Here is a 23,156-nt window from a genome sequence, read left to right on the forward strand (position 1 = left end):
AAGTCTCCAAATGTTGATTACAACAAGGCAACAGACAGCATTCAACACCCCACCCCACCCCCACTCTGCCATTCATAAACATTTCGCTCTTTATACTGCATGCCGCTTAACTCTGATGCCTCATTAACGGCTACTTTTCAGAAAACTGATAAAAAAAATTTTTAAAAAAAACTACACTTCCCTTTGGTTTCCCAGAACAGACTTAAGCCTAGTTCCAGGCTAAAATGATGTAAATCGGAGCTGTTTAAAGATGAATAAAAAAAAAAAAAAAAAAAAAAACTTTTACTGATCGTTGGTCGGAGTACCCGCAGTTCGTGACTGGAAGCTGTTAAGAGACAGACTTAATGAACTTCTCCGAAATAGAAGAACTACTTTTCCACTTTAAAAAAAAAAGAAAAAGAAAAAAAGGTGGAAAAAAATTGCATAACTCACTGGAGCACTTTTGATACTTAACAATTGTTGTATTCGTTGTCAGTCATATAGGCTAAGCTTTATTGTTTTCAAAAGTGAGCCTTCTGTTTATTTGTCTAAATTATTTTCTATATTAGGATACAATACTAGGCTATAGTATTTATGGACATTAGGCCAAATCTACATGGGTTTCTTCCCTTTCACTTCAATTAGTTTTTAAGAAAAAAAAAAAAAAAAAAACTGCATGGGCAGTGCGTCATAATAATGTACGGCATCAAAATGTAAGAACAAATCTAAAGACAATAATAATAATAATAATAATAAAATTAATTATTAACACTCCTAAAAGTACAGTATAGTGCTCAGATACACTTACGGTAGGTGACCTAACCCTAGTTGATACTTTATTTCAACTTTTCAATTATTTCATTAATTAACAAATAAACAAATGCCTTTCCGATGTGATATAAGTGAAAAGGGAGACGATTTCGAAAATGATTTCACCATAAGGCGGATGCGAACTCGGGTCTCCCGCGTCAAAAACGATGTGTTACTCGTATTATCACTTACGCCACTGAAAATGTTGCAGAACAGCCGTCTTTTGTAATATTTGTAAATATGGAGTATTTGCATTGTGTAAAAACATTAAATAAAAGGCACCAGACTACAGAAAATGGCATATACTAAAGTATTTATTTTTCTGGGGGAGGACCCACCCACATTTTTTTTGCTCCCGACGCCCATGCTTGATGATGAAGTATAGTCTACAGGATATAACAATAAAGTGCTTTTCCAATCCCGATTCCACAAGGTTTTATTCCGCATCCACCCGCTCCCGCTATATTAACTATATTATTCGCCCGCTGCCCGCTTAGAATAAATTTCTAAGCACCAAAATCGCAAAAACAAATCAAAATAATAATAGTAATAATACTAATAAATTAATTAATTAATTTTTAACTCTATAAAAACAGTAGTTTATATTTAACCTCTCCATTTCTATTCCTCTCTACTCAAATTAATTGTCAGTGTATCTAAAATTGTGTATCTTAGAAAAAGAAAAAGAGGAACTACCTCTTAAACATGCATATCTTAATTTGATGTTGCTTTAAAACGCTGAAATATATAATGTATTTTATTCTGAAGGTGAAAGTGGTCCAGTTATTTAACTGCCTGCGGCGCCGTCAGGATCACGTTTTTTTCCCCCTTTAATTAAGTGGATACAGCTTACAATACTCGTTCAAGAGTAAGGGATTGCTCAAAACTATGCTATTTTACATATTTCTGTTACTTGTGTACAATCACAATGAAAAAACAGATGTGTATGCTATTTGTAAAAAAAAAAAAAAATGTAAACAAGATGCTGGTTCAAGGGCGCGTCACAGAAATTGCCTACAATTCTGCATATAGGCTTGCTACTTATTAATTTTATTTTATTTCGTTTTGTTAAATTATTATTCATTAAGAAATTTATATTTCGCATATGGGCATTTTTATTTATTTTACATACAGCTTTTTTGGGTTTTCTCTGTGCATAAGATCTGCGCGTGATGTTCTGATGTTTATGCTGCTTTTTGCTTGTGTACAATTAACCCCTCAAAACGAATTTAACTGTTATTAATGTGTCACAGCCACGATTCAATTTAAATGTAATTTAAGACAATCTTGTCGTTAATAATAACTAAACGCGTCGGTTGTCCTTTGGAAAAAAAAAAAACAGAAATTAACATTTCTATTATCAATGCAGTCTAATAAAAGTTCAACAGGAAAAAAATAAAAGAAAATAATAATAAAACTGCTCCTGCTTATGAATAAATTTTTGCTTGATGATGAAGTATCTAAATAGTCTATAGGATATAACAAAGTGCTTTTCCAGTCCCGCTTCCACGAGGTTTTATTCCGCATCCACCCGCTCCGCGCTATATTAACTATATTATTCGCCCGCGGCCCGCTTAGAATAAATTTCTAAGCACCAAAATCGCAAAAATACTGTAGTTTATATTTATCCTTCCCATTTCTATCTGTCTCTACTCAAATTAATTGTCAGTGTATCTAAAATTGTGTATCTTAGAAAAAGAAAAAGACGAACTACCTCTTAAACATGCATATCTTAATTTGATGTTGCTTTAAAACGCTGAAATATATAATGTATGTTATTGTGAAGGTGAAAGTTGTCGAGTTATTTAACTGCCTGCGGTGCCGTCAGGATCACTTGGTTTTTTTCCCCTTAATAAAGTGGATACAGCTTACAATACTCGTTCAAGAGTACGGCATTGCTTAAAACTATGATATTTTACATATTTCTGTTATTTGTGTACAATCACAATAAAAATAAAAAAAAAAACAAAAAAAAAAACGTGTAGGCTATTTGTAAAAAAAAAAAAAAAAAATGGAAACAAGATGCTGGTTTAAGGGCGCATCACAGAAATTGCCTAAAATTCTGCATATAGGCTTGCTACTTATTAATTTGTTAAATTATTATTCATTCAGAAAAGAAAAACATATATTTCTTATGTGGGCCTATTTTATTTATTATTATATATAGGTTTGTTGGGTTTTTCTCTGTGCATAAGCTCTGCACGTGAGGTTCTGATGTTTATGCTGCTTCTTGCTTGTGTATAATTAATCCCTGAAAACGAATTTAGCGGTTTACGTCAGTTGTCGGTTGGAGAAATAAAATAACCGAAATTAACATTTCTGTTTCCGATGCAGTCTAATAAATGTTCGTCAGGAAAACAAAGAAAGAAAACAAAATAACAATACAACTGCACCTGCTTATGAATAGGCTATCTTTTTGCTATTGGTTTGAACCATAATTTCAGGAAAGAGGAATCATTGAACTATTGTACTGGTATTTGTGACCAACGCCCCCTAGAGCTGGCCATGGTGTTTGGCTACAGAATGTTGTTCCTTGCGCCACCTGGTGGATATTATATGAAGTGCAACAACGTTGTAAAAAAATCTAAAAAAGCCGCTGCGGCAGGACGCGTGCCCACGCGTGCCGAATTGCAGGCTGCCGCGTGAAAATAGACGCATTTTTAATGGCCAGATCTGTACATCAGTTAGCGCGCGCCCTCGAGTCTGAATGGACAAGAGACTTTCTGTCAGTATTTCACCTGCGTGTTCTAGGCGAGCTGTCAGTCAGTGCAGTTTCATTTTTACGCCACAAGATGGGGGCAAGAGACTATTATCTTTGAGTAAGTCTTTAATCCGTTCATTCAACTACACGTTCAAAAACGCTTATTTATTCAAAGAGAGACGTAATGAAACACGAAGTTGAAATCATTTTAACTTTAATCGCCACTTTTAAAGGCTCTGCTGACCAGCAGAGCATCGATGTTAAGACAGAGATTTCACTTTCCTTGGACATGACAAGCTAGTTTCATATATATACCTGACTCGGTCTGAAAGACAGACGCAGGTAATCGCACAAGCTCAGTCGATCTCTCATTCGCTGTCTGTTTAGGCTTGTTAAGTGCATATCTACTGAGCCTCATAATAGACACATTATGTTATCATTACTAACTTATTATTAATTTAATATTCAGCACACAGGCATTAAGTGAGAAGGGCAAATCCTTAGGAAAAAAGAAAACAGGCAAATATCGCGGTTGCTGCGGTTGTTGCATTCCTCTGCGGTTATGCAGGTCAATAGCGCGGTATTGCGATATTGCGGTTATCGCGACAGCCCTATTTCAAGACACATTTTTAGAACGTTTTGAAAAGGTTTGATAGAAACAATAGAATTATAGACGATAGAATGACAGACTTAGAGGCAGGCGATGTGACCAAAATGTTATATCGCAATATGAGTCATTTTATTTCATGGTAACAATTTTTATACAGTCAAACCAGCATTTATTCAGACACCTTCAACATTTCTCACATTATCACAGCTTATTCATTATAGTTTAAAAACACTAATAAAATATGACAAAAACTGAGTTAAACTGTGTCAGAACAAACTCATCTTGATAATGTCAGATAACTTTGATAGAAAGCTATGTAATGGATAACAATCAACCAAAAAAATCGGACAACTGTTAGTATGATATAGGTATAGGTAGGATAATATTTACACAACTATCAATACTTTGTTGACCAGTTACCAAGCAATGCTTAATTTTGTTCTGTGGTGTAAAAAGGTTGCATTGGCAATTAAAGAAAATTAATTTGTAGTCTGTGTGATCCGGGTCAATATAATTATGTCACAAAATCTTCCTACATTGCTGCAGAAGTACTGACACAGTTTTCACAAAGAAGATCAAATGCCCTTTACAAAACGATTTTGAAGTTGATGCCGAAAACGAAAATGGGAGTTTTTGGACATATTCTAACTGTATTGACCCGGATTGACGAGCATTTGAGGTTAAAAAGTATATAAATTGTCAATTTGTTTCAAAAATAACCAATCGTTTTGCTAGATAAGACCCTTCTTCCTCGGCTGGGATCATTTAGAACCCTTTGAAGCTGCATTTAAACTGCATTTTGGAAGTTCAAACTCAGGGGCACCATAAATATCCATTATATGGAGAGAAATCCTGAAATGTTTTCCCTTAAAAAAACTATTTCTTTACGACTGAAGAAAGAAAGACATGAACATCTTGGATGACATGGGGGTGAGTACATTATATGGAATTCTGACACGTGTGCAAGTGTGTGTGTTTAACTGTTTAAGGCCTACAAAAAATAACTAATACTCACATACTGCATGAGAGGATAATCCAAAATTTCTAGCAGTTCTACTGGTTAAACAACTCAAAAAGCAAATCTAAACGCAGTTTGTGGCTCTACATTGCAAAAAATGCTTTCCTTATAGATTTTTTTGTCTTGTTTCCAGCCAAAATTTCAAGAAGGATTTTCTAGACTAATAAAAATCATTGTCTTGTTTTCAGAAAAAAACTACTTAAAATTACGTGTGTTGGCAGATTATTTTGCTGCTTCTAAGCAAAAACGCATTAATTCTGATTAGTTTTTTTTTTCTGAAAACAAGAAAACATTTTTATAAAATTCTAAAAGATCCTTCTTAATTTAAGAATTTTAGACATTTTGGCTGAAAACAAGACAAAAAAAAAACAAGTAAGAAAAGCATTTTTTGCAGTGTACAATATCATGAGAAATATCTCCATTCACATTACACTCAAACACAAGCCAGATATTGAGACATTAAAGAGATCATCTGAGGTTTTCCTTCCTACAGGGAAACCACAAAAAAATCTGAATCTCAGAAAACAGTGTCTTTTGACATAGATCATTGGATCATGGAAACGACATTTGGAAAATGCTGCATCGTCTATTAGAGCGGGCACACTGAGGGAGAAAGCCTTGCAGGGCTTATCGCACGACTTCACATGGTAAATACACATATATGGCTGCCAGCAAGTCAAAAGAAAGGAAAAAGCACCATTTAAAGATCATTCCATGCTAGAGGGCTGCTGGAACCACGGGCATAAAAGTTCCTCATCCCTCTGAGCACCGACACAAGTCAGAAAACTGGCAAAGAACAAGCCGGCACTGGTCTGTCAGAGCTTCAGAGCTGATGAAGCGAACCGTTCAGATGCCCAAAGGAACGAGAGAAGAAAAAAGTCAGACATAAAAAGACAAAAGAACAGCTGGAAATACAACGGGGGGGAAAAAGCACAGAGTTTGAAATGAGATAAGAGCAGCCGCTGTTCACGATTACTGACTATGTCCACCAAAGGCCATTGATTGATTCATTTTCATAACTCTCAATAAGTACAAAATAAGAGCTATCCAGCAAGATTCTGCTGAGTTAGATGAGTTATAGATTATGCAAAAAATTCCCTCTCCGAGACAAAGCATTCAGCATTGATTTTGCCCAGTAGCTCCGAAGTGGTCTTTTCCTGCTGCAAAACATGTAAAACTAATAGACCAAACCCACCTGCCGCTTTTCAAAAGGAAATATACTCATTAAATATCCCAATAGGGTTGATTCCCCACAGACACACTGTGGCGTACGCTGAGTAAACATTGTTGCTATTGCTTACCGATGCTGCGCACACATTTTCATTGTTTATTGGTCGAAGGAGCGAGTGACTCACCTGAATACGCCCAATAGGGTTCCCCAGACGCCCTCCGCTCTCTTTGAGTGGCTGAACTCCCACGGTGCTCTGTTTCCACATGAGAAGCTGTTGGAGATAAATCAGATGACACTATGATGACTCTCCAATGCAAAACATGATCAATATTGCAATATGGCAAAAACTCAGCCTATAATGCAACCGCTAATGCCTGTATTCGCACCTCCGTCACTTAACTAGAACTGCATACATGCCGTGTCTCTTGACAAAGTAATCAAAAGTAATAATAACACTAATAATAACACTCAAAGAGTGCTCAGCGGGGCCTCCAAACCTGTGAAAAACCTGGCACTTCGCTCCTCTCATTAGAAACACTCACCCCAGCTCAAGTTCCGGTCGCCGGCATAATTACTAAAGACCGGCATGATTTGCAATTCTCAAAGAGTAGTAGGAGGTCATAACAAACAGAAAGTTTCTTTTTGATCATCAGGCTTCTTTTGCTCTCACTTGTCAGAGCTCTTGAATTGATCGACTAAGAAATTAAACCAACAGAGCAGAAATAATAGTTTCCACCAACAAAACTAGTTTCTACATTTAAAATTCACATACATGAGGGATTACATAGTGCAGCGCTTTGGAAAAGTACAATTTGTCTTTTAATTTAATGAAGCGAGTGAAATAAGTCACATTAAAAAAAAAAATCACATTAACCTTGGACATGTGACATTTGACAGCCAGAAAGGGTTTAAGCACTTTTTGTCTTCATTTTTAACAGTCTACACTTCTGTTCAAAAGTTGGAGGTCAGTAAGATTAATTAATACTAAATTAATAGGTTTATTCAGCAAGGACACATTAAAGTTACAGTTAAGATACTCACATTGTGCTCATTAACTTTAATTGTAAATATGCTCTTCCTCCCTTTTTGTCTATAAACATTCTGCTCTTACCTTCTATAAAGAAGCTGTTCTATATATATATATATTAGGAAATGCATAATAGAGATATACACATACTCAACACAATTGTTACACACACACCTCACATAACAACAAGCACATCTAACTTTGAGTTTTACATGTTTTGTTTTCATGGCATCAACTAAGTATGTTTTGTCTTATGTACAGCTTTAAAAAAAAGTTAATGTTTGGCTGTGTGTGTGTGTGTGTGTGTGTGTGTGTATGTATATATATATATATATACAGTACAGACCAAAAGTTTGGACACACCTTCTCATTCAGGTGTGTCCAAACTTTTGGTCTGTACTGTAGATATGAATTCAACTGAAAAAACTTGTGAAAAATATCTTTCAGGTGGTCAAATAGCAAATAGTGGAGCTCTGCAGCCACCAACTGGTAAAAGTTATATGTAGTTGTTTTTTTTTTACTTTTAGAACTGGATTTTCCAAAAGATGGGCAAAAATCTTACCCTAAACCATGTGAAATTATCCATGTTATCCCCATGAATTAAAGTTAGAAATGTGTGTCTTTTATAAAGTGAATTTTACATAAAGTATAAAAATCCATTTAAAAAATATTTATTTATTAATTTATATATATTTAAAAAATATCACTAACCCACTGAAAACTGCACAAATGTAGAGTAAAAACTTTAATAAACAGAAAAATATATAGATATATAGATATATATGAAAGAATTACATTTTAAAATATTTATATTTAAACAGAAAACCTTATTTTTAAATTGTGTTAATATTTCACAATATTACTATTTTAATGTATCAAATACATGCAGCATTGGTAAGCATTAGAGACTATTACAGTCATTTAAAAAAATATAGTTGCAAGCAGCGATTACCGCAGTTCAAGCACTTTAAGGCATTTAAGCACATATGAAAAAAAGACATTATGTAGCAAGCCTTTTTTTTAAATACAGGTAATTTACCATAGAAATATTATGTTTTGTAATGTTTATGACTGTTATAGTGCCAGATGTGGTCCGATCTCCTTAAAACTTTGCATGCTTGTTTAGAATCACTTGCTCAGCCGGTTTCATGATGTTTTGAGTTTTCCTTTAGGCTTTATAGGATTTTTGGTTAATTTGGACAGGCCCCTTTTCTAAATGACCCCGTTAGAGCTCCTCAAAGAATACATTTCACCATTTTTTTGATAATTATTGACCAAGAGAGTCGTTTGTACTGCAGTTTTTTTTTCCCAGCTTGAGCAAAAAACCTAGAACTAGTTCGCAAATGTAGGTTTTTTACATTTGCTCAATCATTTAACAAACCATTTCACTGACAGCAGTGGTTCTAGAGGCAAAGTTGTCCGGAATGAGGTGTTCTGCCATATGATATGAATATATCATATTTTTTTTGCACATACGTATAGTTTCGTTCCAATTGGCCTCATTTTAACCATGTCTAATGGGTGCTCAAACTTCATCGGCCAATGGCGGCCATGTTTTTTTTTTTTGAGACACTCAAATGTCCTTATAGACAATTGTGGCATTTTGGACCAATACCATGCACACGAATTTTGATGTTGATAGGACAAATGGTTTGGTAGGTATAGCCATTTTTATGATTTTTTTTCCTCTTATAGCGTCACCAAGTGGCCAAGCTCTGAGATTTTTGCCCTGCGACCTCAGATTGAGCTTTTACATGAGCGCTGGCGAAGATATCGAGTTTGGCAAAGATATCTCATTCCATTCAGGAGTTATATGCATTTTACTAGAAGTGGCCCTGCCCCTTTCTAACATTTTGGTGTCCTTTTGCAACGGTGAGTCGAAAGGTTGATTTTTTTTTTTTTTATAATTATTGATATTCGTTTTCCAGAGAATATTTCTGCGCTGGTTTGGTTCCGATCAGGCATAAAACCTAGGACTAGTTCGCAAAAGAAGGTTTTGCAAAAAACCTCGAAAAATACCGCAAAATTTCTCCAGGCTCATGATCATTTTATCCGGCATGAGCCAAGGATTCCAGTGACATAAAACACAGGAACTTGTGACTGATGGTTTAGGATTTATGAACGATTTTGCACTTTTGATCACTGTAGCGCCCCCATCAGGCCGTTGTGACGTTGACGCCGGTGTGAGTACTACCATCCCTCCAAGTTTCAAGTCTTTACGATTTACGGTTTTGTCTGCACAATCAGTTTTACATGGAGATTGCTGATCCCTGACCATTCTAACAATTACAATAGGGCTTCAGCACTATGTGCTTGAATCCCTAAATATTACCCTAAAATTTTTTTATTGATCGAAAATCTTTTTGTGAAAACCTTTGTTTGACAAATATGTTTATACCATAATTCTTAAAAAAAAAATGGCACTTTCTTTAAGGCTTCGCTATAAAATATTGCATTATTTTAATACACACAATATTTAAGCATTCATGCATGAACACTAAATACATTTTAGGGCCACTGTACAAGATATGACATTTTCATAATTTCAAAGCACTGAAGTTCAAAGTGTAAAATGTAGCAGCATGATATTAGATTTTATAACATTCACTTTATTACAGCTTAGCTCTGGATGAAAGCATCTGTTAAATGAGTAAATGCAGAAATACTGGAGTTGAATAACAACAAACATTCAGTATAAGTATTCATTTTCAGCACTCTGGTTTTCTAACTCAATGGCAGCTTTTCATCTTTTGTGGCAAATATATACTTACACAACTTGCTCCAGGTTGTTAAAAATGTCAGTGCTTTCAACTTGGACAATGTAGGAGCGCAATATTAATTTGCTCTAATATTTGAGATCACTGTACTGCTGAAAGATGGATGATTTTATAGAAGACTTAAACAACTTTCCTTGCAGTATTTTTCCCGAGCCATTCATCCATCTGTGCCAACCTCCAATATAGGCCAGCGCTATCCAGAGCTCTTTATATGGTTGACTAGTGCACCTTTATTCCGTTCTCAGCTACTGAACTCTGTAGCTGCTTCAAAGTGATTATTCGGCTCTTTGTGGCTTCTTTCATAAGTCTCCTTCTGCATGCAGGCTTTTGAGGGACAGACTTTTCTAAGCAGTAGGAGGATAGCTGACTTTGTGATAACTGAACAAAAAGTGCTCTCTGGGGCATCTAATCGACATGGAGATATAGGGACATTTCTTTCTCACGTATGCCATTGTTTAACGCTAACTTTCTCTGAATTTAGTCTTCATTTTCACAGCTGTCTTAAAAATTCACACCCTAAGTAAAGACTGCGTAACTGAAAACGATTTAGTTATTTTAATGATGCACAGGTCGTTAAGGCTATTCTTTTTCACCAGAGTAAAATCAGCTGTAAAGTATATGTGTAAATAATTCTAAATGACAGCATAATTGTAAATATGTCAAACGGAAATATGTGTACACACATATGACTTTAGAAAAGATGACAGCATTATTAAGTTATATTTACACAGAAATTAGTCTATTAGCAAAACCTGTTGACTTCAGCAATTCCTGCTGCATTATATGGCAGTTTCCTGTTGCAATTCCTGTTGCATTTTTTTCCAGATTTTGAATGCCTGTAACTCAAGAGATATTAGAGATATCTTTATATCCTTTTATGTTCTTAAACTTTTCTTTTGATATCCTCATTTTTAAGTACCTACAAAATTAATTTCCAGAGATACTGGAATTCCATTGTGGCTCAAGTGTAATAAGAGTAAACAGTAAAATTCTACACATTTTTTTTTTTTTTTTTTAACTAGAAAAATGTTTTACTGTTAATAAAAAATGTTAATTATTTGACCAAAGGTACTGACCTGAATAAAAACAATTCACATAAAAGACATACAGTACAGACCAAAAGTTTGGACACACCTTCTCATTCAAATGAATGAGAAGGTGTGTCCAAACTTTTGGTCTGTACTGTATATTTTTCTGTTTATTAAAGTTTTTACTCTACATTTGTGCAGTTTTCAGTGGGTTAGTGATATTTTTTAAATATATATAAATTAATAAATAAATATTTTTTAAATGGGTTTTTATACAAAAACTGCGTTTTTATGTAAAATTCACTTTATAAAAGACCCACATTTCTAACTTTAATTCATGGGGATAACATGGATAATTTCACATGGTTTAGGGTAAGATTTTTGCCCATCTTTTGGAAAATCCAGTTCTAAAAGTAAAAAAATACAACTACAAATAACTTTTACCAGTTGGTGGCTGCAGAGCTCCACTATTTGCTATTTGCTATTTGACCACCTGAAAGATATTTTTTCACAAGTTTTTTTTCAGTTGAATTCATATCTACAGTACAGACCAAAAGTTTGGACACACCTGAATGAGAAGGTGTGTCCAAACTTTTGGTCTGTACTGTATAGTCCACAAAAACATTTTTAAAAATGAATTTATAAAAATGACCCATTCAAAAGTTGGCATACCCTTGAATCTTAATACTGTGTTGTTACCTGAATGATCCACAGCTATGTGTTTTTCATTTAGTGATAGTTGTTCATGAGTCCCTTGCTTATCTTGAAAGGTTAAACTGCCTGCTGTTCTTTAGAAAAATCCTTCAGGTACCAATTTTTTTTTTCCCTGCATTTTTGTGTATTTGAACCATTTCCAGCAATGACTGTATGATTTTGAGATTCATCTTTTGCACAATAAGGACAACTAAGGGACTCATATGCAACTATTAAAGATGGTTCAAACAACCACTGATGCTTTAGAAGGAAACATGAGCTGGGGATGAAAACTTTTGAAAAGAATGAAGATGTGTGCATTTTTCTTACTGTTCCTAAATATCATATTCTCTCATTTAGTACTGTGAAATATGTAAAATATCTTATTCAGGTCAGCACTAAATAAAAAATAACATGCATTTTGTATGATCCCTTTTATTTTGGTCAAATTATTAACATTTCATAGATTCTTAAACTTCAACGTATGACTTCAACTGTAAAAAATCTTGTTTGAAATGTTTGCATGCCTATAACTCAAAAAGTATGAAATATATATATACATCATTTTAAATTCTGGTTCTTAAACTTTTCTTCTCCAATCTCCATTTTTAAGGCCCTATATGGTCACTCTCAGAAATACGGGAATCTCAATGTCTGAAATCTGAAATTATTTAATTTAATTTTCTTAGGTCGAATATCAAAAGTGGTATGCTTTTAACAGTGCATAGTTTCCTTTAGGTTTAAAACGGATCACATTATTCAATGAATTATGGAAATGCAAGAAGAATGATATGTACTGTAACTGTATAAAACTGAAATGTAATATACATATTTCACCTCTTAAGATGAAACATGATGGAGAGATGGGTAGAGTTCACTGTATCAGGGACTGCTGGGGATGACGGGATGGAATCAAAAGTATTGAAGTGTACACTTCCTGGTGTGCATCAGTAAGATGCATGCTGGGGTGTGTAGGATGGGATTTCTCCTCCAGACATATTAATTTTTCAAGCAGCAGTACCCTAAAAGTACACGTTTTCTCAGCTGAGTCTGGCATTCCCTGCTATTCTCCCTGTGGCTTTGTAAAGACCCTGCTTTATCTTGCTCTGTGTGTTTCAAAGCTTCCTGGTGAGAGACCCCTATGTCTATTCAAGACAATTAAAGAGACTCTCAACAACACTTTTCATGCTCAGCTTTATATGCTGTGTTTCTCTTGCATTTCTGAACTATATGGCAGATCACATGTCAGGGAGAGACTAATGGTCTTGTTCATTTATAAGTATAGCTAGTAATGGTTCACTGCATATAAAATACATGCATTGAGATGTTATAACAGACTTGATTTTAAGAAAATTACTTGTGTTGATTTAATCTAATGTAGTCTATTTACTTTAGATTTACAATGAATTAAACCGTATTATACATAATTAAATCATATATATTTTCTAAGGAATATTAATTAATCAATTAATTAATAATATAATAATTTAAACCATTAAATTGGAATCCAGGAAATTTATGGAAAATATAATTTTGTAAAAATAACACTGATAAACCTTTCATTTATAATAAAAATTATAAATGAAAAAAAAACTGAATGTAAAAACAAATTATAACTGAATTAAAAAAAAAAAACATTTCTAAAGGCCTTTAATTAATCAGAAATACTTTTTGATTAATATGTTCATATAATAATTAAAACAGTCTAGAAAAATTATAACGGGAAAAAAATGTATTTGAGAAAAAAAACTGAATTTGAGTAAAAAAATGAAGCATTTTGTAGGCCCTTAAAATGTATTTTTTTCTTAAATTTCAATAAATTGCGGATAAACTGTGTATGTTTTATTAATTTAATGAATCAGAAAATACTTTTTGATTAATAGTTTATTTATTTAACCATTAACTATTAAAACAAATTACAATGAAAAAAAATGGAATTTGGAAAAAAAAAATAAAACTGAATTTGAGAAAAAAAAAAATTAGGCCTTAAAAATGTATTTTTTTATATTGCTGTTAAATTGTGTGCATTTTATTGTTTAATGTATTAGAAATACTTTTTGATTCATATTTTTTGTGCCTTAAGTCTAAAAAATAATAATGAAAAAAAAAAGACTGAATTTGAGAAAAAAATAAAACATTTCACAGGCCCTTAAAAATGTAGTTTTCCCTTAAAAATATTATTAATACTACAAATAATACTATAAAAAAAATCACTACTTTCAAATAATCAGCATATTTAACCTTCTCCTGGCTGGTTTATCACAATGCAAATAATGTACACCAATGCTCTATGTATTTGATTAAAAATACAGTAAAGCAGTAATATTGTGAAATATTATTATCTAAATTTTGAGCCAATATACAGTCTTTATTTATTATTTTAGTATGCTGATTTGCTGCTCAATAAAAGCTTTTTTATTACTATCAATGTTGAAAACGTTTTTGCTGCTTAACATTTTGTTTCAGGATTTATTGATGAAAAAATATTTAAAAATTACGTTTAAAAATAAATATAAATGTCAATTTAGTCTATTTAATGTGTTTTTGTTCAATAAAAATATTAATTTCGTTAAAAAAGAAATCCTTTGAAAAGTAGTCTATGTTTGCCACTGTTTCAACACCCTGAGACATCTTCACGTCAACACTTTTTTTTTTTACCTGTGATCTAGAAATTTGGCACCAAGGTGAGTAAAAGATAAATGTTCATTTTCAAGTGAACCACAGCTTTAACAAACCAGTCCCTGATGTACAGTGCAACACATCACGTGCACGCATGTTGCCAGCACTTAAACAGAGCACCTTGTCAGGCAGCAGTCATCAGATCTCAAAAGTGAAGTGCAATTCCTCATTTTATCTCACTTCAAAGTGTCTTAAAGTGACTCAGTCTCCGGGGGTGCTGCTACTCTTGCATAAACAGATTTTCCAATCCTTGGCTGCGCTCTTGCCCTCACTTGCATCATTACTTTGGAGATTAATTAGTGGCTGCACTAAGTCGATTCCCTCCATTGCAGCAATTACGTCCACTCTTATTGGTTAGTAAGCAATTAGAAGTGCTCTCATTGGTTAGCCACCTGTCTGGGTCTGTTTATTGTTGAATCCCTGATGGACAGCAACAGACTACGTGGAGCGTTGTACTAGCATGGCAGACAATTAGCATGTGTAAAAGCTATCAGAAAGCATTCAAAGGTTATGAATGGGGTTCGCTAACCTGTAATGATTTTCCTACCGCTCGTTACAAAGGGTAAACATTAGGTTCCGACCTAAAATAAAGGACTCAATATCTTAGTGCTTATGCAAGGCTTGTTTGAAGTCTTCTCCCGTGGGCTTTTAAAACAGTAGCTACCAACCGGCAGGCGCCACATCAGCAAACCGGTCCTCTGAGGGAATATGTTTGCATGTCTTGTAAGGAGATCACGAATAAAGTAAATGAAGGATGGCTTGCTAAAGGTGAGATCTGTGTGTGCGCGTGTTCCTGTAGCCGGCTTGTTGTTATGAGGCAGGAGGGATACAAGAGACAGGCAATATGTGCGCTGGCAGATTGTGATGCCAGGTGCATTTACGCAGTTCAGTGCAGCTAAACATGACATTAAAGAGGAACTGCTGCCTCTGAACTCACAAACATCAACATAACGGGTAACCTGGGCAACTCACACACGGGTAAACATGTACATGCAAGGACACGCAGGTGTTAGCAGATGTTAAGAGTCCTCTAGCTCACAATTATGCAATACAGTCATTTATAGCTGAACTAACATGCTTAATTATAATTTTTACAGTTTATGAAAAAAACTCGCTGATGGAATACTACGGTGTTGCTATGTAGTTTCTAAGTCGTTTCAAGTGGTTATACTGGAGAAGGTCAAAAGGACCCACCTTCAGTGCCTTGCGAAATTATTCATACCCCTTCATTTTTTTCCACATTTTGTTATGTTGCTGCCTTATGTTAAACTACTTTAAATTACTTTTTTCCCCACATCAATCTACACTCCCTACTCCAAAAGGGCAAAGCAAAAAATAGGTTTTTTAACATTTGCGCAAATTTATTAAAAATAAAAAACTAAGAAAGATCCCATTGCGTAAGTATTCACACCCTTTTCTGGGACACTCGAAATTTAGCTCAGGAGCATTCGTATTGCTTCTAGATGTTACTACACGTCGAGTGGAGTTAAACTGTGGCAAATTCATTTGAATGAGTATGATTTAGAAAGGCACACACCTCTCAGAAAAGGTCTAACAGCTGAAAATGCATATCAGAGCAAAACCAAGTCCTGAGGTCAAGATAACTGCCTGTAGAGCTCAGTGACAGACTTGTGTTAGAGTTCAGAAAAAAATCTGCTGCATTGAAGGTTCACAGAAGTATGTAGCCTCCATTATCCATAATGGAAGATGATTAGAACAACTAGGACTCTAGAAAATGTCTACCAGCCCCCATCCAAGCTGACAGAGCTTGAGAGGTGAAAAGGTGAGGCAAAGAATGGCGGATAATTGCCAAATGCAGATGTGCAAAGCTTGTCACATCATACCCAAAAAGACTTGAGGCTGTAAGGTGCTTCAACTATATACTGAGTTAAGGGTATGAATACTTATGCAATGTACTTATTTCAGTGTTTTATTTTTAATAAATTTGTAAAATTTGCAAATCTGGTTTTTACTTTGTCATTATTGTGGTGTATGGAGTGTAAATTGATCTGGGGAAAAAGTAATTTAAAGCAGTTTAACATAACGCTGCAACCAAACAAAATGTGGAAAAAAAATGAATACTTTTGCAAGGCACTGTATTATCTTAATTATAAACACACTGGTTTGCAGTGCAAACATTTTTACGGTTTACTGCACGTTGTTATTCTTCACGTTATTTCCTTATAGCGGATAATGAACCGTATTGAAGAAAATGCATACAATTTTTGGTTTCTAAATGCATTTGGAATCTACCTTCAATGCACGTTTGTCATCTGCCAAGCACAAATCTGAAAAAATAATAACCTAATATGTTACAATTGAGTTCTGAGAAATCATTTTTGTCTGCATTACAAACAAACAAATGCGGGGCATTGATAATTTTTCTAAAACAGTGATTAAAATAGTGATTTACAGCTTTCTTAGTATTATCAATGTGCTGCTTATTATTTGAATACATTCTGGTGTATTTTTTCAGGATTTTTTGATGAATAGAAAGCTCAAAAGAACAGCATTTATTTGAAATATAAATCTTTTGTACCAGTATGAAAGTCTTTACTGTTACTTAAATTGCATTCTTTTTTTGATGACAATGCAACCTTACTGAATAAAATATTTCTTTTTCTAAATCCTACTACCAGTCACAAGTTTTTAAACAGTAAGATTTTTCATGTTTTTTGAAAGAGTCTCTTCTGCTCACCAAGCCAAGTACAGCAAAAACAAACAATTTTAAATACTTTTACTATTAAAAAAATGTTGTTTTAATATGTATTAAAATGTAATTTATTCCTGTGATTTCAAAGCTGAATTTTTAGCATCATTACTTTAGTCACATAATCCTTCAGAAATCATTCTCATATGTTGGTTTGCTGCTCAAAAAAATATTTGTATTATTATCATGTTGAAAACAGCCAGGTAGATTTTTTTCAGGTTTCTCTGATGAATAGTTCAGAAGAACAGCATTTATCTGTAATAGAAGTCTTTTGTAACATTATAAATGTCTTTATCATCACTTTTGATCAATCTAAAGCATCTAAATAAAAGTATTAATTTCTATAATTTCATAAATTAAAAATTATGCTGACTCCAAGCTTTTGAATGATATATTTCAAATAAATGCTGATCTTTGGATATTTCTATTCATCAAAGAATCCTGAAAAATATTACTCAACTGTTTAAATTATTAATAATAATAATTAAAAAAATGTTTCTTGAACAGCATATCAGCATACTGAACAACTAATAATCTACTGATGAACCTGACAGGACATACAGAATTTATCTTTGAAACAAAATATCCTTACAGAAGACAAAATCAATTAAAATATTCTAGCAGAACTAATATTGCATTTAGTTTTGGTAATTGGTTCCACAAACCACATATAAAGGACAATACAAAGCTACTGTTACCATGCTCACTTACGCTTCTCAGCGGACTTCTCGGCATAATACATAAACAACCCATACTCCCACTAGGCGTGCTGAAAATAGCCCGTCACACTTTAACATAAGAACTCAGAGGTTTAATTAAGCTGAAACACCCACTATGGCCCTTTTTTGACAAATAAACATGGTTAAAGTAAAGAGACGCTAAAATACTGATGCTGTTGTGACACGGTTCTCATCAACCATAATGTATTCTGATGGCTAAGTGATAATTCATGTCAAGAATTTTCCATCAGGCCGTGCAAGTTTTGAATAGCTGCTATAATAACCACAGCAAAACATGCAACCTTCACAACACTGAGACATATGGGTTCGTGTATCACTGCTGATCAAATTCTGCACATTTTTGTATAATAATAAAATTAAGTTATAATTGATGTGTTTTAAATGAATAGTTCACCCAAAAATGAATATTTGCAGAAAATATACTCGCCTTCAGGCCATCCCAGATGTAGATGAGGTTGTTTCTTCAGCATTACATCACTTACTCACCAATGGATCATGTGCAGTGAATGGGTGCCGTCAGAATGAGAGTCCAAATCAGCTGATGAAAACATCACAATAATCCACAATATGCTGCTTTTTAATTCACAAGACATTAAATAATAGACTGGAGTTGTATGGATTACTTGTGCATTACTGTGATGTTTTTTATCAGCTGTTTGTACTCTCATTCTGACGGCACCCATTCGCTGCATTCACACATCTATTGATAAACAGCTGATGTAATGCTTAATTTTCCCAAGTCTCTTCCGATGAAGAACCAAACTCATCTACATCTTGGATGGCCTGAGGGCAAGTCAATATTCAGCAAATTTTCATTTTTAGGTGAACTACTGCTTTAAAACACATCAATTTGTAATGGACTTTCAGTAGAAAACAATCATGTGCTTTCAGGTGCAATCAATTTGAAGAGGCGTTAAAAGGGTGAAAAAGGAAAAATGAATGCACTAATGAAAGCATGATAGAGTACTGCACTCTAAACAACATATGCATGCACGGATGGATAGGCAAGGAGTAAATAAACAAGAGTGGGGTGCGTTTCAGGGTCCTAATTCAACACGCAGGTCACAGCAGGTGAGTCCATCATCTGCACTACTCAACTTCCTTAACAATACCTCTCTATGTCGACCTTTACTGAAAGCTCTAAATCCGTGGCACAAACATCCTTAAATGGCACAGCGGACATTTACACTGTGTTCCAAAGCAAGTCCTCAAAGGGCAAACATGGCACGCACAGACCTAGAAGCGGAAAAGGTCAGGAAAGCATAATGGATGCACGGCTCCTCCCTCCTACCTAAAGCACCTGACGCGCACGCCGATATAAGCGCTTGCGATAAACCTCCGTTGGAGGTTTGGTTAGTGCAGACAATCCTTTGATAAACGATTCGGCATGTGAGTGATTTTTCTTTGTGTCCACAAAGAAATATAATCTACTTTCGTTACAGAAGCTTTTCAAAGGGAGAATCGAGAGCCGACCGTGAACCTCTCTCTTGAGTTATATTTAACTGGGCCTCTGCTTCCCGCTCCGGCTTCATAATCTATTTTCGCGGTTAATGTTTACATTTGCCTGTTGACCCAGTGGAGATCGTCTAAAAAAAGATGTCAGGTTAAAGAGCTGACCCGAGATTATGTGTCATTGTGTGTGAAACCAGCTTACAAACTGTGAAATCGCTAAAACGGGAAGATCCTAATTACTAAAGCTTTTTCAAACTGTGGTTGAAAGCTTTGTATGGCATTAGCGGAGTGTATAGGTTGCATCAGCGACATCTGCAATGTGCATATTTCTCATAATTAGACTACTCTGTTCCTATCACCAAACACTATCATCATTAAACAAAAGTACAATGAAAACTAGGTTTTGCTAAGCAATGACTAAGATGATCTGAATGGTTTCTAGGGTGTTGCTAGGTGTTCTGACTGATTACTAGACATTGACTTTTCTACAAATTAAGAATCCACTCCAAGATATGTATGGGTAAAGTCAAAATGTAAAAAAAGGAAAAGAAGTGTAAACATCTGAGTGAAACATATGATGCATACAATGCATATGCAAAGTCATTGCAAAGATAGTGTACTGAAAGGTTTCTGTGCCATTGCTAAGGAGTTATGGGTGGTTGCTAGGGTGTTGCTAGATAGCTTCTAATTTGTTCTGACTGGTTTTCACTGTTCTCAGCAAAGATTATATATAGTGAATATGCTAAGTCATCGCTATAGCTTTCTATGGCATTGCTAAGGTCTTATAGGTGGTTGCTAGGGTGTTGCTATGCAGTTTCTATGACTGGTGGTTTCTCGTGGTTCTGAGTGAAGAATATACAGTAAATATGCAAAGGTATTGCTATAGGTTTCTATATAGTTTCTATGGCAGGGCTAAGATGTTATTTCTGACTGGTTTTATAAGTTCTGAGCTAAACATATACTGTAAAAATGCAAAGCCATTGCTATAGTTTTCTCTATACTTTCTACGTCATTGCTATGGTTATATGGCTGGTTGCTAGGGTGTTGCTAGGTTGTTTCTGACTGGTTTTAAAAGTTCAGAGCAAAGAATATACTGTAAATCTGCTAAGCCATTGCTATAGCTTCTGTATGGTTTCTATGGGATCGCTGTATTATGGGTGGTTGCCAGGGTGTTGCTAGGTAGGTGTTTTTTATTTGTTCTGACTGGTTTTCTCAAGTTCTGCTCAAGTTCTGACCATGGTATATATGGCCATGTATATCCTATAGTCTTTTGTATGGCTTCTATGGCATTGCTATTGTTATATGGGTGGTTGCCAGGGTGTTGCTAGGTAGGTGTTTTTTATTTGTTCTGACTGGTTTTCTCAAGTTCTGCTCAAGTTCTGACCATGGTATATATGGCCATGTATATCCTATAGTCTTTTGTATGGCTTCTATGGCATTGCTATTGTTATATGGCTGGTTGCTAGGGTGTTGCTGAGTAGTTTAAAAAAGCAAAAGCCCAGGTCTATATGATAGTCTGATTCCCTACATATGGCTGAAGGCCCAGGGTCAATGTAAGTCTATAGGAATGTTTTGCTAATTTTTGTTTGTTCGTCAGCCAGGTGAAAATCATAAATCTCATCACTTATAAATACAATAATAGCACATCTGTTCTAAAAAAAAAATGCATGTGATTTAAGTTGCCTAGTAGCAGCACAAAAAGAGAAGAGGGATAATGGCTTCCTCTGCCTCGGCATTTACAGAGACAGCCTATTGTAACTTAATCACTAACATCTCACATGTAAGTACTAAACATTTATCCTCATTCATTTAATCAATGAGGATAAATCAATGCCCAAAAGGAAGAAAAGATCCTATCTATAGTATTAAAGCAAAAGGCAGGGGACAAGGTGGACCCACACCATGAGTCCGGAGTCAAAGCAAGCCAGCCCACATTGTGTTTGCAAACCACTAACATCCTGGCTTTATCCTGTATTTATGGAACAAGTGATGGCCTATTGTTTCATTGTTTGGTAAGAAGACTGACCTATTTTAAACAGCAATACAGTACGACTTCCTGCATGGAAAAGCCAACGGTTAAACAGACGCCGTGGCTCGAGTTCTCCATTGGGTTCCACTGGAGTATTACGTGATCATTCATGAATAAAATGAAAATGGCAAAGCAGACTGCATAATGTTAAATTCCATTGAGGCTATTAAGAGCAGAGAATGCCTTAACATCTACCCGGTGTGAGAGATAATTACGGTGTAATTAAGATCCCTATAGACGGAGTCTCTTAGACCAGTAGCCATCACTAAAGCTGCCAAAGCTAACACTAAGGACTTACCAGCTATAGTATCTAAACGCTCTGCTGACTGAGTCTATCAAAAGCTTGGGCAAATCCATTAGCTGGATTAATCATATGTTATAGGTTTGAGGAAAGGGCAAACACATTTTCGCTATTAATTATCAAGCAATAGGGTGAGTAACAACAACCTTTAGAAGGACAATCATAGTCACAGAACCATAAAGCGTCTGGAAATCAGAGTTCAAACAGTTCATTTAAAACATTTCAGATATTCAGAGGAAAAACATACTTTTGTGTACAACTTGAAATTAATTGTCTTACTAAAAAAAGCAACAATTTAGACACTTGTTATCCAAAAATGATGTTGTCCCAAACCCACTGAATTCAACCGTATTTTATTTTTTTCCATTCTACCCCTGCTGAAAAAAACTATAGAAACCATCACAGAAATTCCAGTGGTTGCCACTACAAATACCATTACAAACAAGCATTTTAACCAGTAAAACCATTAAAAATGATTTCCTGTTGTGTGTTTTGGGACATATTTAATCAGTATTTAGTTGTGTTGACAAGCCACCAGTAGAAGAAGACCCATTATCAGTAGAGACTAACAGGCACCATTACTGGTTTCCATTAAAACAAGTACAATTCCCATTATAACCAGTAAAACTATTACAAAGTATGTGATGGTTTCTATTGTTTTCCTCAGCAGGGATGGAAGTCATTGGGCATCAACTGTTTGGGTGTCCACATTTTTTAAAATACCTTCTTTTAGGAGTTAAATTTGAGTAAATGATAACAGAATATTTTTATTTGTTATGTTTTTGGGTGAACTATTCTTTCAATAAAGCACTGCAAAAGTACACTCTGGCTCTCTCTATAATCATCTGTGGTTGAAACATAAAATTTAAAGTTACTTACAAAACATGCAGGAACAAAATTATGTAAACCTGCAATTTTCTGCAAAACATGGCTTGAGAGATCGAATTATAAATCATTATCATTGATTTACTGTTGTAAAACAAGGTAATGCAAGAGCACGGATTTCATGATCTTGCTCAATGCAATATTTGGGTTCATTTTTACCCAGAAAAATCTTTAGTGCAAATATTTTGATGACCGAACCAATGATCTACTGGTTAGAGTACATGTTTGACACCTTAAGGCTACTTTTGATTACTTAAAGATATCACCACAAAATTGAATTCACATACAGCTCACATGTTGGGGAACATCGCCAACAAATTTCTCTACTTTATTTCTTTCTTGAGATATTGAATGTCAAATAAGAAAGATATGAAAAAATTCCCTTGAGCACGCTCATTTTTCTTACATTTTATCACCTATTTCTCAGTGTGAGAAAGTCTGAATATATTTATTTCTTTAAGAATATAATAGGATTTCTATCAAACAGTACCTTGCTATGGTTTTGGAGTTACAAGTTTTTTTTGTTTTTTTTGTGTATTTTATTTC

The 23,156-nt window shown here is 34.6% G+C and overlaps 1 protein-coding gene across 1 annotated transcript in view; it reads right to left on the reverse strand.

Annotated features, from left to right (window-relative positions):
- Nucleotides 1-23,156, reverse strand: part of ca16b (carbonic anhydrase XVI b) — a 134,276-nt gene that overhangs the window by 97,983 nt on the left and 13,137 nt on the right. The window contains exon 2 of the mRNA XM_073851284.1: nt 6,474-6,560. Coding sequence (XP_073707385.1) covers nt 6,474-6,560 — 87 coding nt within the window. The remainder of the gene's footprint in view (nt 1-6,473; nt 6,561-23,156) is intronic.

This window comes from Garra rufa, chromosome 12 (genome assembly GCF_049309525.1).
Source record: "Garra rufa chromosome 12, GarRuf1.0, whole genome shotgun sequence".
NCBI lineage: Eukaryota > Metazoa > Chordata > Actinopteri > Cypriniformes > Cyprinidae > Garra > Garra rufa.